We start from the raw sequence: 13,178 nt of genomic DNA, 5'->3' as shown, positions 1-13,178 counted from the left end.
TAAATACTTTGGATTGTGTGATCATCTTCCCAATAACCCAGACTCATTTTAACTTGCTGAACACTAAATGTAGTCTTGTATGTCCCTACTAAGCCACAGCTAAGGCATGCAGTAGAGATTTACAAAAGGTGGACAATGGACAGGAAGCTTTTTGCACTAGCCTGGTGAAAGAATTAGCAGTCATGCCAGGGTTGCTCACTTGTCCTTGATCTGGTGTTACACAGTTGGAGTGACCTGATAAAAGGGACATAAGAATATACCCAGGAGAACCTTTGCCATTGATCTCAGGGGTGCCGAGATGGGAAAGGAAGTCATGGCTCTTACCTCATGCCTCAGCACCCTATCATTGCCATAATTAATCTTTGGTGAGCCTGCTGACTCTGTTTCTCCAGAAAGCGTTCCTTGTCTCATATTAGCCCCATCTCTTAATATGGTTCTGGGAACCACAGAACAACAATCTATGCCAATTGTGAGTGTTTTCTTTCTGTTTCATAATTTTCTTTCTGTTTCATACAAGCTCGTACTTTGTGATTTCATATATGAGCTATGGGAATAAACACATAAAGCCCCCACTTTATGGATGGCAAAGCTAGGGTCCCACAATTAGGACATGTCAGAGAGATTGAAATGAAGGTCTATTTGCTAGGGAAACTCTGAGTGTAGAACACAGAACCTCATTCTATGTGTAATAAAAAGTCAACCATGATGCTAGCCTCCCTTAAACATTATCCCATTTACTGTCACCAATAACATTTTGTGATTAGTGCTGGTAGTTGTTTTCATACACAGGTAGAGAGTATCAGAGCTGGACCACAGCCTGGGCCATTAACCATCACCTGGTGCTATCTCACCAACAGAGCACCACAGGTTTCCCTTAGGATACATAAGAATTGCATGTGCCTCTTGTACCTCTAGACATCCTCCTGATACGTTCAACCCATAGAGCATGTTTGTATCCCTTCTGTAGATCCTATGGGACTGTCCACCTTAACTGGTCTTAACATTCACCACATCTTTTATGTTATATAGTGTGATGGCTGATCCTGATGGTCAACTTGGTGACTAGAATCACCTAAAAGATGGGCCTCTGGGCATGTTTATTGGGATTATCTTAAGGAGGATGGTAAAGGTGGAAAAACTGATCTACTACAGGTAGGGTAGAAACATTCCCCGGGCTGAGATCCTTGACTATATGAAAAGAACATGAGATGAACACAAGCATTCACCACTCTCTGCTTTTATTATATATATGTATGGGTGTGTGTGTGTATACATATATGTATGTATATATGTATATATATATATATGTATGTGTGTGTTCTTATTTTGTGTTTATGGGTATGGGTGTGTTCCTACCTGTATTCACATGTATACATCACATGCATGTCTGATGTTCAAGGAGGCCAGAAGAGGGCCTAGTGTTACAGATGGTTGAGAGCCACATGCTGGTGCTGGGAATTGGTCACTAGATCCTCTGAAAGAGCACTAAGAGCTCTTAGCTGCTGAACCATCTCTCCAGTCCCACTTACTGCTTCCTGAGTGTGAACATGAAGTGACCAGTGTGTCAAGCTCCTGCTCCCATGACATGAGGAGCACCATGATGAGCTGTAACTTTAAACTGTGAGCCAAAATAAACCCTTTCTCCCTTAGGCTACTTTGTCAGGATATTTTATTCTAGGCAAGAAGAAAAGGACCCAAGACACACAGGCATATTCTTGAAGCCGGAATGGCTCGCCATTGATGTAGTTCATGTGTACAGGGATATCTAGAAAAATGAACATATAAAAAGGCAAGAGGAATAACAGAGCTATGAGCTAGTCTGTGTGCAGCTGGGTTTGGGAGGGATGAAGGAAGAATCATTCTCTGAGAGGGGATGCTGAGACAACTTATTCCTAAAGGAACTTAGACGAAAACGGCATGTTTTCTATCTATAGCTGGTACCAGGCTCCATGGACTCTTGGAATAGAGAAGTCTTGAATGGCCCTAGTATGTCACTTGGTGCCATGGAATTAGCGGAGCTTTTTCTAAGGTTAGCAGAGGAAAAGCTCCCATTGTTGCTGATGAAGTCTGGTGCCACCAAGTATTAAGAGTTGGGTGTCAGGAAGAGAGTATGCTGGAGCAAACTACAGAAAGCTCTGGAGCAGGTCATGTAGTTGGGACACTACGCATTTCTCATAAAGGCAAACTCAAGTGCAGGCTGTCCAGGTTTCACGTCCCCAGTCCCTCCCACAGCTCCCAGGCTGCTCTTCAGTGCAGGTTCTTTATGTCAGTTCTGCATTTACATGGAGAGGAAGGGAGCAGAGATGACCCCATCCTCATACTCCTTGTTAAAAACCAGAGTCCTTTTCCTGAACACATTCTCTTCAGCTCTTTGGCTTGAACTGGGTCATCTGTCCTTGAGCCATTGTCCTGCCAAGGGGAGGGGCTGCTAGGAGAATCCAGGAGTGGAAGTGGAATGGAGGTCGGACATCCCCTACAAACATCCACTGTCTTGGAGGGAACTAATGAGCATGCTTTTAAAAACAGGAGACTTCCCCTAGCCACTAGATCATGGTATTTAGGGTGGCACTTCCTTTCCTGGTAAGATGGATTGACTCAGGCCCCACTGTGCTCCTGGGTCTTAGGCCTCATGCTCATGGCTAGTGTTGGCCAAGTCTTTGGGTCCCTTTTAACCACAGTGGCCTTGTACTCCAAGGAAACTCCCTTAGCATGGGGCTTCCCCACAGCTGAGCCCTCTTGCCCAAGCAAAATAAGTGGATTTTCCTCACATACCACAAACCAGTGCTCCGTAACTAATGTGCGCGTTCCCACTTGTCCCTTTGCAAGCGTGACCATGGATCTTTTCTGCCTTCACCTTTGTCTCGGGGAGAGAAAATGATAGGAAGGTGAGAAATCAATTGGGTCACAAGAAATTAAGCTCAGTGAAAGCCGAGCAATTACACCCAGGCAAACAACCCTGCTGAAACAATTAGACACCCCCACCAAGGGAACCTGGAAAACAGGGCTTGTTTTGACCCAGAAAAGCCAAGTGTTGCCTCTGCTGTCAGTCACAGTGACTTCAAGCCTTGGGAACGGATTTAGTCGATGATGGCACTGTGACAATTTTATTCATGCACAGCTCTCAAGAGAGCTCGCGCAGGTGGCACGAAGTCGCCTTCTCCTTCCTTCTGTATATATTAATAGATAAACTAACATACCCCGAAGTGATGTGGGCACAAAATAATCCGAAATTTCTGTGTTAGGATCATGCATGTGAAGTGTGTGTGTGTGTGTGTGAGAGAGAGAGAGAGAGAGAGAGAGAGAGAGAGAGAGAGAGAGAGAGAGAGAGAGAGGAGGGAGAGAGAGAGAGAGAGAGAGGAGGGAGAGAGAGAGAGAAGGAAACAGAGAGAGACACAGATAACAGACACCAGGACACACACGTGCCACAAATAGTATAGGTTACTATGTGGGCTGCATTGCTCAACTATTCCAACATTTACCAAATATTTACTGTATACCAGACTGGGGGCCAAGAAAACAAAAGATAACAATCTGCATTCGTAGATACTGCCAGCTCCATTATCCCAAACCTCTAAAGAGGACTAGAAGGAAGTGAGAAAGAAGCCCAGGAAGGAGAGGTCCCAGGTGTCCCTCTCTCTGGGGCTGGCAGACAACTCTCCCTTGGCTTAATGGAGAGGAAAATGGAGGACCTAAAGGAGTTCGTCCTAACCAAGGCAGGGGGATCCTGAAATAGCCACCACGAGGTGTGAGGAATGATTCACTGAGGGCTAGGTGGCACAAGGGAGGTGTCCTCTGGAAACAGTTACCATGGGGGGAGCAGAAGGCCCAAGGTGGGCACATCAGCACTCTGGATCAGCCAAAGCAAAGTCCCTCCCACATTAAAAATGGAAAAGGCCATCTGCAAAAGCATATCTCTAAGGATATAGAATGGAGAAAATGAGAACTTTCACACATAAATGAGTGTTAGGATGTATTTTACTTGAAAAACACAAAAGTGGTAACAAAGCATAAATGTTTTCACCTCATTTGTAATGAAGGAAATGCAACCTAAAACAAAAAAGAACAGTTAAATGTGGTGGCTCCCCTCTATACTCCCCCCACTTGTGAGGCTGAAGTAGGTGCTGTGCTGTGATGAGTCCTAGGCTACCCTGGGCTATGTAGTGACATGTGGGATGGTCTGGGCTACAGAGTGACATCTTCTCAAACCCCTCCCCCAACCTCAGGTCTCCCAGCAAAGCAAATAAAACGCCTCAAATAAACAAATAAAAAATACTACTAACAACCACTCAAAGAACGATTACATTTTCTTTTGCCTATCGTCATAGTCAATTTGGAAACAGATTTAGCATGGCTTAGGAGTTGTGAGGTATGGCCACCAAAGTGAGCGAATGCCCCTGAGTTGCTTCTTCATTTAGGGAAGCATGGCATTAAGAGTTTATTTAACCTTACCTAAAAGAGGTATCAACAAGAGAGTCAAGTCAGGGGAGGTCAGAATAAAGAAGAAATAAAGAAGAAAGAAAAAGGAAGGGGGGGGGAGAAAGAGAAGGAGAGATACAGAAAAATACAGAGACACACAAAGAGGTAGAGACAGAAAGACACACACACACACACACACACACACACACACACACACACACACACACAGAGCCAGAGGGAGTCTAGCCAGTGCAGTGAGCGCCTGAGCTTGGTTAAGAGGTGGGGGACGCTTGGCCCCCAGAGAGAGAAGCCAGTTGGCCTAGAAAGAAGCAAAGCTGGTGGCTGACCCTCTGGCTTCCTGTCAGACAGGAAATGCTTCCAAGAAGCTCAAGGATATGGAAGGTCACCAACAGCCCGGAAGCCGGACCAGGTCTAATGGAGGCCCTGGTGTGGTGAGAGCTGAGTGAAACTCCCCTCCGAAACTATTTCCCAAACAGATTCGGTCTTGACTTTGGAAGCACAGTCACAAACCATGAGTTAATCAGCAGGCAGGCTGGAGGAGTGGTCCTCCTGCAAAAAGCAGCCAAATGAATGTGGGAAAGAAATTTCAGAGTCACAGATCTCATAAATCAACCAGGAAAGGGCGACTAAGAGCTGGGCCACCTCCTGGGGCAGGCACCTGCCTGGTGGGTGGGCACTTAGGAGGAGCAGCTTGGTGAAGGCTGGGAAGTCAATCAGGAGCGAAGCTCTGCCCAAGCCTGGCCCCTGGAATTTATTCCCTTTACTGAGCTGTGCCAGACACTCCTTTTAATAGCTTTTCTGCTTTGATCCCAGCCTTTCTGCTTCCACTCAGTTTCTCCACATACACTTAGACCTTCATCTTTCCACCCAGCCTTCTGCCATTCACACTGGTAAAGAGGACAGCAGTAAAGTTGAAACAAATGTGGATGCTAATTTGTCAGTTCAGCCAAGCTGACTGGACAGCTACCCACTTCAAATGAGCTAGTGACCTGGCTGCCCCAATCACTGCCACTGCCATCTTTAGCTGTAAGACAAGCCTTGAGAAAATGTCAGAGCTGGATGGTGAGGCCTTGCGTTCCTCCCAGCCCTAGGATTTCAGGAGACTAAAGATGAACACTAGGCACACAGCAAGTGATTTCCCATGATGTCAGGAGACATTTAGGAATAGCCAAGCTGACTGGTAAGTAAAACAGATGCACATTAAAGCAATAAGGTATATTTTCCTAACTCACAATTTGGGAAAGATCAAATAAAGAAATAGTACTACCTTTCTCTAGGCTGGGAGAAGAGCCAAGATCCTCCACATTGTCAGAACTCAAGTTTGTAGAGTGTACATGCATCAGAAGTCTTAAAGTGAGCCATCTTTGACCTAGAAATCCTGCTCTATGAGTTCCTAGGCAACAACCAAGGGTCCATTAAAAATTTTCATTAGAGAGAATTTCTCTTTTGTTTCTTTCACTATGCTGTGTACACTACAATCCAAAGACTGATCTGCTTTTCCTATGGCTTGATGTGATCCATTCTGATAGGTAATGGACACTCAAAAAATTCAGGACTACCATGTCCCATATGCACATCTGCCATGGGAGTTCTCTCCATGCACCCCATCCACACAGGTAGGTCCACTGTTGCTCTGGTATCTTGCTATGTGAGTCAGTGAGACCCTACCTTGAGCAGGCTGTTGTGGTCATCTATAGCCCCAGGACTGAGGGAACATTCTGTGACTTGATAGCCAAGGCCTTTTGCAATAAACTGCCTCTTCCTTCTTCCAGCCACAGAGAAAAGGTCATCCTCTATTTCTCCCTGGCAGACACCATCTACCTGCTCACTTACTGCCTCCACCTCATTTCTAACCTTTGGTCACCAAGGAGCTTGTTTCCTCCCTTGCCTTTGCCTTCTCTTCCTGGAGTCCTTTTGTCCTTCAGCTGTGGTATGCAAGAAGTGTTAGTGATGTGCCCATATACTCAAGCATGCACTGATATCCTATAGCATGTTCCTGTTCAATTTGTTTTAAGTATGTCTGTTTTTAATTTCCAAGATCCCTAAAGCCAGTATTATAATTTGTATTTGAAAGGTCATATGATATAAAAGAGTGAACAGGGTGTGTAATCAGACAGACCAGGATTTCAATAATGTGTGATGTTAAGTTTTTAAGTTTTACTTTTCAGAAAATGAAGTAATTTATTTCACAGGATGGCACTGTGAAGATGGGATCAGCCACTTGGCACAATGCATGCATCTGAGTACACGATCCGTAAATGCTCTGCTTTCCTCAACTCTGCTGCAGAACAGGGCTAAGCCCATGGGAGTTTTAGATAGAATCCTGCATTCCAACAAGTTTCCAAAGGACTCTGGAACAGTGGCTGATCTGAAGATGTAAAGTAGAAAAGCAATCAGGTTGGGTCCAGCCCCCTGGGTTCTCACCTGATAATGGTCAGTGGAATGAAGTACACCAGAAAGGCCACGATGGTCATATATGGGGTCCAGTAGGAGTCATCTGGCCACAGCGCCCAGCACTGCACCTCCCCATTGGAGAGTGTCCTTTTCCCAAATATGATCAGTGTGGGGATGGAGAACAGGAACGAGAGGCTCCAGGCTATCCCAATGAGGACTTTGGCTTGCTTCTCTGCTTAAAGAAAAGAGAAAGATGTCTGAGCACCTGGAAACAAACATGCTTGGGGAGCACACAAGGGCCACTATAGAGACTGATTTGTGACAGCCACTGGGACCTGTCAGTGTCCCCAGAAGCCTCAGTTTCCTCATAGGGAAATGGGTGTGACCCTTCTGCTGTAGGGTAAAGCTCCCATGTGGGGGTACAGGCCCACATGTATCCCACTATACACAGCTCCACGATTCTTCTTTTAATCTCATTTAGCTGGCTGGTACAATTTCCTCTCCCCATGTTTAAACTTTGCAATTCTTTAATTAGCAGTCAAAATGAACACTTCTGTGTGCCTCCTAATTATTTCTTTGTTTCTTGATCTGTACTCATGTTTTTTCTATTTTTTTCAGTCGATGTTCTTATGTCTTTGCCAAAATTGTCATAAGAAAGATATTAGCTCTTCGTCTTTTGATTTTTTCTCACCCATGTGTCCCTGTGCTCTATCTAGTTCATGGTTTTTATTTGTATAAATCATTTAGGACCTTGATGAAGTGACAAATGGTTTCCTTTACTGCTTCTACTTTCAGCATGGTTCCTAGAAAGTCCCTTTCCTTGTTAAGATGACGGAAGGTTTGTCATTATGTTCTCTTAGGCCTTCGTATTTGAATGACTGGCTTTTCTGGTCCAACAGGGTCTGTTTTTAATTAGCTGTGACATGGGGAATTAATGTTTTCAACTGGCTATAGAGCTAGTACAGTATTATGTATTAACAAACCTGTTCTTTTCCAATGGATTTGAAGGTTTATTTGCTCTCTCTCTCTCTCTCTCTCTCTCTCTCTCTCTCTCTCTCTCTCTCTCTCTCTCTCTCTCTCTCTCTCTCTCTCTGTGTGTGTGTGTGTGTGAATTCTTTGGGAGCATTTTAAATGCATTATATATTTTCTCCAGTTTAGCTTTTGTCACATTTAAAAGATACCTGATTTCTGCCTGTCTTTCGAGTGATATTTCAGTTTCTATGGGTGTATGAGAAGGCTAGAGACCCATGAGGCCAGGTCTGCCTGTGTGCAGAGCAGAGGGCAGCTATCTGGTCCTCTACAGTGCTCACTGCCAATCACTGATGGCTCCTGGGAACCCACAGAATCTCTTCATCAGCAGCATCTTCAAGCTCCTCCCCCTGGAAGCAGGCTTCCACCCCTACTGTCTGGTCAGAAAGTGCAGAACACAGGAGCTGGCTGTGGGTGAGCCTTCATGGTGCCTCCATACCTCTGGACTCCCAGCTTCCTGGGCTCTGCCTCCCCTCCTGCACGTGCACTGGACACCCTCAAGAAACACTCCTAGCACTACTCATTATGTGAGCGCCATCTGCTTTTTTCTTTTCAGGATCCTGGACTAAGGAGGAAGTTCCTTTGTTTTCAGTAAATTAACAACACTTTTCCAGTTTTGTGGATTTGGGTTAAGGAAAGCCAGGTGTTTGTTTCTTGAAAATGAAGAACATGAAGAGACAATACATATTTCATTGTAAGGGTATGCTTGCTGCCAGGGCTGTAAGGGACTAGGTGGAAACACATCCCTGAGGTGAAGAGCCACAGCATGGGGCCACCAAGGAGTTCTCTAATGGGGCCAGGATCAGGTAGCATTCCCCAGACACCCCAACTTTCTTTGTGTATATGTGGACACCCAGACCATTAGGCAGTGAATGAAGAGGAGAAAGAGAACAAAGAGAAGAGAAAGAAAAGAAAGGCATGGTTGGAGGAGAGAAAAATATTAATAAAATATTAACAAAAAATAATCCCACTCCATGAAAGGATCTTTATGAAAGAATGCTTGCTCACCTCCTTGAAGAAACTTCATGGGGTAAACGATGGCATGGTATCTGTCTATGCTGAGGGACACCAGGACGTAGGTAGAGGCATAGAGCAGGACAACCTAAGGCAGGAAGCAGAGGACACCTGTGACTTCAGATGGGAGAGGTAACGCACATAGCATTCTTGCTATTTAGAGACCAGAGGCTTGAACCAAGGTGTTGGTGAGGGCTGAGAGAGAGAGAGGCACTGTCGGGCCCTCCCTGCTGGAAGCAGATCTGGGTTTTGCTGCTGGACTTTGCATTGCTACCAGAGAGAGAGGGAGAATGGTCACGGCTCCCTCAGTGCATTCACTGGCTTCTTGGAAATTCCAGATTTCGGGATCAGCCCCTCTTGACATTTGCTTGGTACATTTATCTGTAATTGACTTTTAAAGCTAACCTAATTTTCTCTGCCACAGTTGACATTCCAGAATCATTAGAAACAAAAGTCCATTTGCCTTTTATCAGTGAGAGTAGGTGAGAGGTGAAAGAGGGGTTCTGGTTTCCGGGAGTCCATCCACACGCTGTTCCAGTCATTTACCCCAGCACCACTCTTGGAGAGCTCACCCCTTCCTCCAGGGCTCTAGTAGAGCTGTATGTGGCCTGAGCTTCCGAGCCTGGCTTCCCTCCTCCTACTCGCCTTTGGCTAACCTGATCCACACCCTCTACATATCACGGACACAGTCTTATTTGCCTTCTCTGTAGAGGAAGAAATTGGGATGTAAGCTAATATCTCTTCAGTGACAGGTTCATATTTAGAATATTATAAGATTAAATATGTCAGTAAGTCTGATCTCAATGGAAATTTTTGGAGTAACCTAAGCCAGTGAGATATTTCCTTTTGTGGATGAATATAGGGGCCATAGAAGATGGGAGTGTAGGGGTGAGAGTCTGGCTTTCTCTTTGGTGATCGTATTTGTTTGGAGTTTGTATCTTTGTTGTTCTTTCAGTAGCTCAAACAAATTACAATTGCATTATAATCAACTATAGTAGATCAACCCATTATAGTTGCACTTCAGCTTAGGTTACTATTCAGTTAGAGCTATTGCTACCTGAAATGTACTCATTTGATAGAGCCTTTGAGAACACTAATGTCCTGTGAACATCATAGCTTACCCTGCTTTACATATGTTGAGAACACTTATATTAGCCTCCAATCAGGCAGAATCATCACACACAGCCTATCTCATACTACAAAGTTGGTTAGCTCCTGTGCTGAAAGCAAAAACCCTGATTACAAGGGCGTCCTATCACACATTCTAAAAATCACACACTGGGTCATCAGAAGTCAGGAGCATCTGTGTCATTCTTTATTTTATTTTTATCTCTATAACATAACCACAAACACATTCCAGAATTAATGTTGCAGGGAGAGGGTTGGAAAGAATGACCAGAGATGGATGCCCCATCCCCTGAAGGACATCAAAAGAAATTTTCTTGTATAAAAAGTAACCAAAGGAGAAACTGAAAGAGTTTGATTAAGTTTAAAGAAAAAAGTCAGACCAATGCCTCCTTCAAGAGAACTGGTGTTCTGTGTGTGAGCCGTGGATTTAGAGTGGCCTGGGCTGACCACATGGTGCCAAGAAGGTGGCATGAAAGGATGGGGGGGGCAGCAGGGGAGAAGATCGTAATGGTCAGTTTCTAAGAGTCTTGAACATCTGTGTTGTCCTGAGGGAGGTGGTGCCACAGTTCAGAATCTGGGATGGGAAGAAAAGTCACTGAAAACAGATTTTTAGGGCTGCGGGCAATATTAACAAAGATGATACTAACATTGAGACATAGCTGAAAAGAGTATTTAACTTTGGAGATGAAACATCTTCAAACATCTAGGTGGTACAGTAAAATAAAATAAACGTATCTAAAAGAAATACATCACAAATTATCATGCTTCTCTATAAAAAAGCAAATGCCAGAGAATGTGTTCAGGATTTTGAAAGAAAAGTTGTGATCCAAGAATTTTGTAAATTTAATTTCAATGCCAATGCACAGAACAGCTTTTTTTGGATATGTATGAAGGAAGGAAATGTAACACCCCCCCCTTTCCAAAATCCTCATGAGGAAACTGAGTAAGAACTGTTTCAAAATTAAGAAGAAAGGGGATAAAACAACAATGTCATATAAGGAAGACATCAAAAAAACAAGATGCTTACCAGATAGTTAGGAATATAAACATGGAATGAATATTCCAGGGAAGAATCTGGAGAGTTGTGTGAGGGGAAAGTATAAGAGTGAGGTGTTGTTAAGTCCTCACTTGGATATTTATATAGTTTTTTTTTATTAAGAAAAAAAGCTCATTTTACATATCAAAGATCCCCTCTCTTCATTCCTCCTGCCCTTCCAGCCTCCCCCTCCCAGCCCACCCCCCCCCATTCCCCTTACAAGAAGGCAAGGCCTCCCATGGGGAGGTACATTCAGCAGAGGCAGGTCCAAGCCCCTCCCCCTGCCTCAAGGCTGTTTAAGGTGTCCCATCATAGAAGTGGGTTCCAAAAGGCCAGCTCATGCACAAGGAATGGATTCTGATCCTACTGTCAGGGGGCCCCTCAAGCAGATCATGTTACACAACTGTCTTGCTATGCACATGACCTGGCCCAGTCCCATGGAGGCTCCACAGTTGTTGATCTAAATTTCATGAGTTCCCACTAGTTTGGTTTGGTTGTCTTTGTAGGTTTCCCCATCACGATTTTGATGCCCTTTGCTCATAGAATCCCTCTTCTCTCTTCAACTGGACTCATGGAGCTTGGCCTAGTGCTTGGTTGTGGATCTCTGCATCTGCTTCCATCAGGTACTGGAGAAAGGCTCTATGATGACAGGGTATTCACTGATCTGATTAACTGGGGTAAGCCAGTTCAGGCACTCTCTCCACTATTGCTAGTAGTCTAAGCTGGGGTTATCCTTGTGGATTCCTGAAAACTTCCCTAGCACCCAGTTTCTCACTATCCCCATGATGTCTCCCTCTGTCATGGTATCTCTTTCATTGCTCTCCCACTCTGTCTCTTCCAGCTTGACCATCCCGTTCCCTTATCTTCTCATCCCCCATCCCCTACCCTCCATTGCCCACCTCTCATCCTCAGTTTACTCATGGAGATCTCATCTATTTCCCCTTCCCAGGGAGATCTAGTCGTCCCTCTTTGGGTCCTCCTTGTTAGCTAGCTTCTCTGGAGTTGGGGGTTGTAGTCTGGTTATCCTTTGCTGTAAATGTAAATGTAATTTTAGTAAATTACTAAAATGTAATTTTAGTAAATGTAAATTTAGTATCTACTTATGAGTCAGTACATAGCATGTTTGTCCTTCTGAGTCTGTGTTACCTCACTCAGGATGCTATTTATATAGTTTTCTATCTGCCATTGATAGAGATTACATCTAAAGACAAAGGGAAGTTACAATGAAGTAAACTTAAAATGGAGAAAAATGAATTTCTCTGCCTTCTGTGGTTACTGTGGCAATAGCCACAGGCTCGGTGGCTTAGAAAGCATCAGTTTATTTCTCTCACAGCTTTGGAGACCAGCAATCTAATACAGGTCTACTAGCCCCAAATCAAGATGTTTGCAGGGCTATGCCTCCTCTGAAGACTCTGGGGGAGAATCCATGCCCAGTGTCTGAGCTTCAGGCTGCTGCCAGCATTCTACCCTTGTGGCCTTCAATGCAATCCTTCCCTCATGCTACAGTTGCTCCTCTTCTGCTTGTATGTCAGATCTGTATTTTCCTCTTACGATTACATTTTAGGATTTCCTGAATTAATTTAGGAGAATCCCACATTTCTAATCCTTAGTCACAATGCCAAATCCCTTTCTGTCACATATGGTGGGTAGCAGGCATAGGCTCCCAGAGTTAAGGTGCAGATGTCCTGGGAGAAAATTATTTTAGATTCCCGTAATTACTAACTACATCTGAAACAAATACTCAAAGAGCAAGACTTCAAAGAGAACAGTGACAACAAGTTACTGGGATAATACTAGGCACTGTTTCCCCTTGTAAATATAAATGGCCTGATCTCTTTCATTCAAACAAAGACTATTCAAAACAAAAACCTTCCCCATGGTCTAATTGTATTCTATTCAGTATAGAAACCAATAAAAACAAATATCATTGAAATTTAAAAACAAAAGAGTGGTCGGGGCATATCAAACAACTAATACAATTTAAAAGGCCTTTATTAAAATACTGCATGATACCAATCAAATTCAAAGCTAGCTGCATCCTATGTGACAAGGTGATAAAAGATATAACACATAATGGTGTTAGAATACTGATAAACTTAGATGTAATAAGTGATGTAACATTAAATATATATAACAAAAA

General features: G+C 43.9%; 1 protein-coding gene across 1 annotated transcript in view; it reads right to left on the bottom strand.

Annotated features, from left to right (window-relative positions):
- The window catches only part of Npsr1 (neuropeptide S receptor 1), a 196,218-nt gene that overhangs the window by 28,547 nt on the left and 154,493 nt on the right, over nt 1-13,178 (bottom strand). The window contains exons 4-5 of the mRNA XM_016009934.3: nt 8,869-8,962; nt 6,862-7,063 (exon numbers count right to left, since the gene is read on the bottom strand). Coding sequence (XP_015865420.1) covers nt 6,862-7,063; nt 8,869-8,962 — 296 coding nt within the window. The remainder of the gene's footprint in view (nt 1-6,861; nt 7,064-8,868; nt 8,963-13,178) is intronic.

The sequence above is a fragment of the Peromyscus maniculatus genome, chromosome 7, assembly GCF_049852395.1.
Source record: "Peromyscus maniculatus bairdii isolate BWxNUB_F1_BW_parent chromosome 7, HU_Pman_BW_mat_3.1, whole genome shotgun sequence".
Lineage (NCBI taxonomy): Eukaryota > Metazoa > Chordata > Mammalia > Rodentia > Cricetidae > Peromyscus > Peromyscus maniculatus.
Note: the sequence above shows the minus strand (reverse complement) of the source record. Positions and strands in the feature narration are given on the sequence as shown.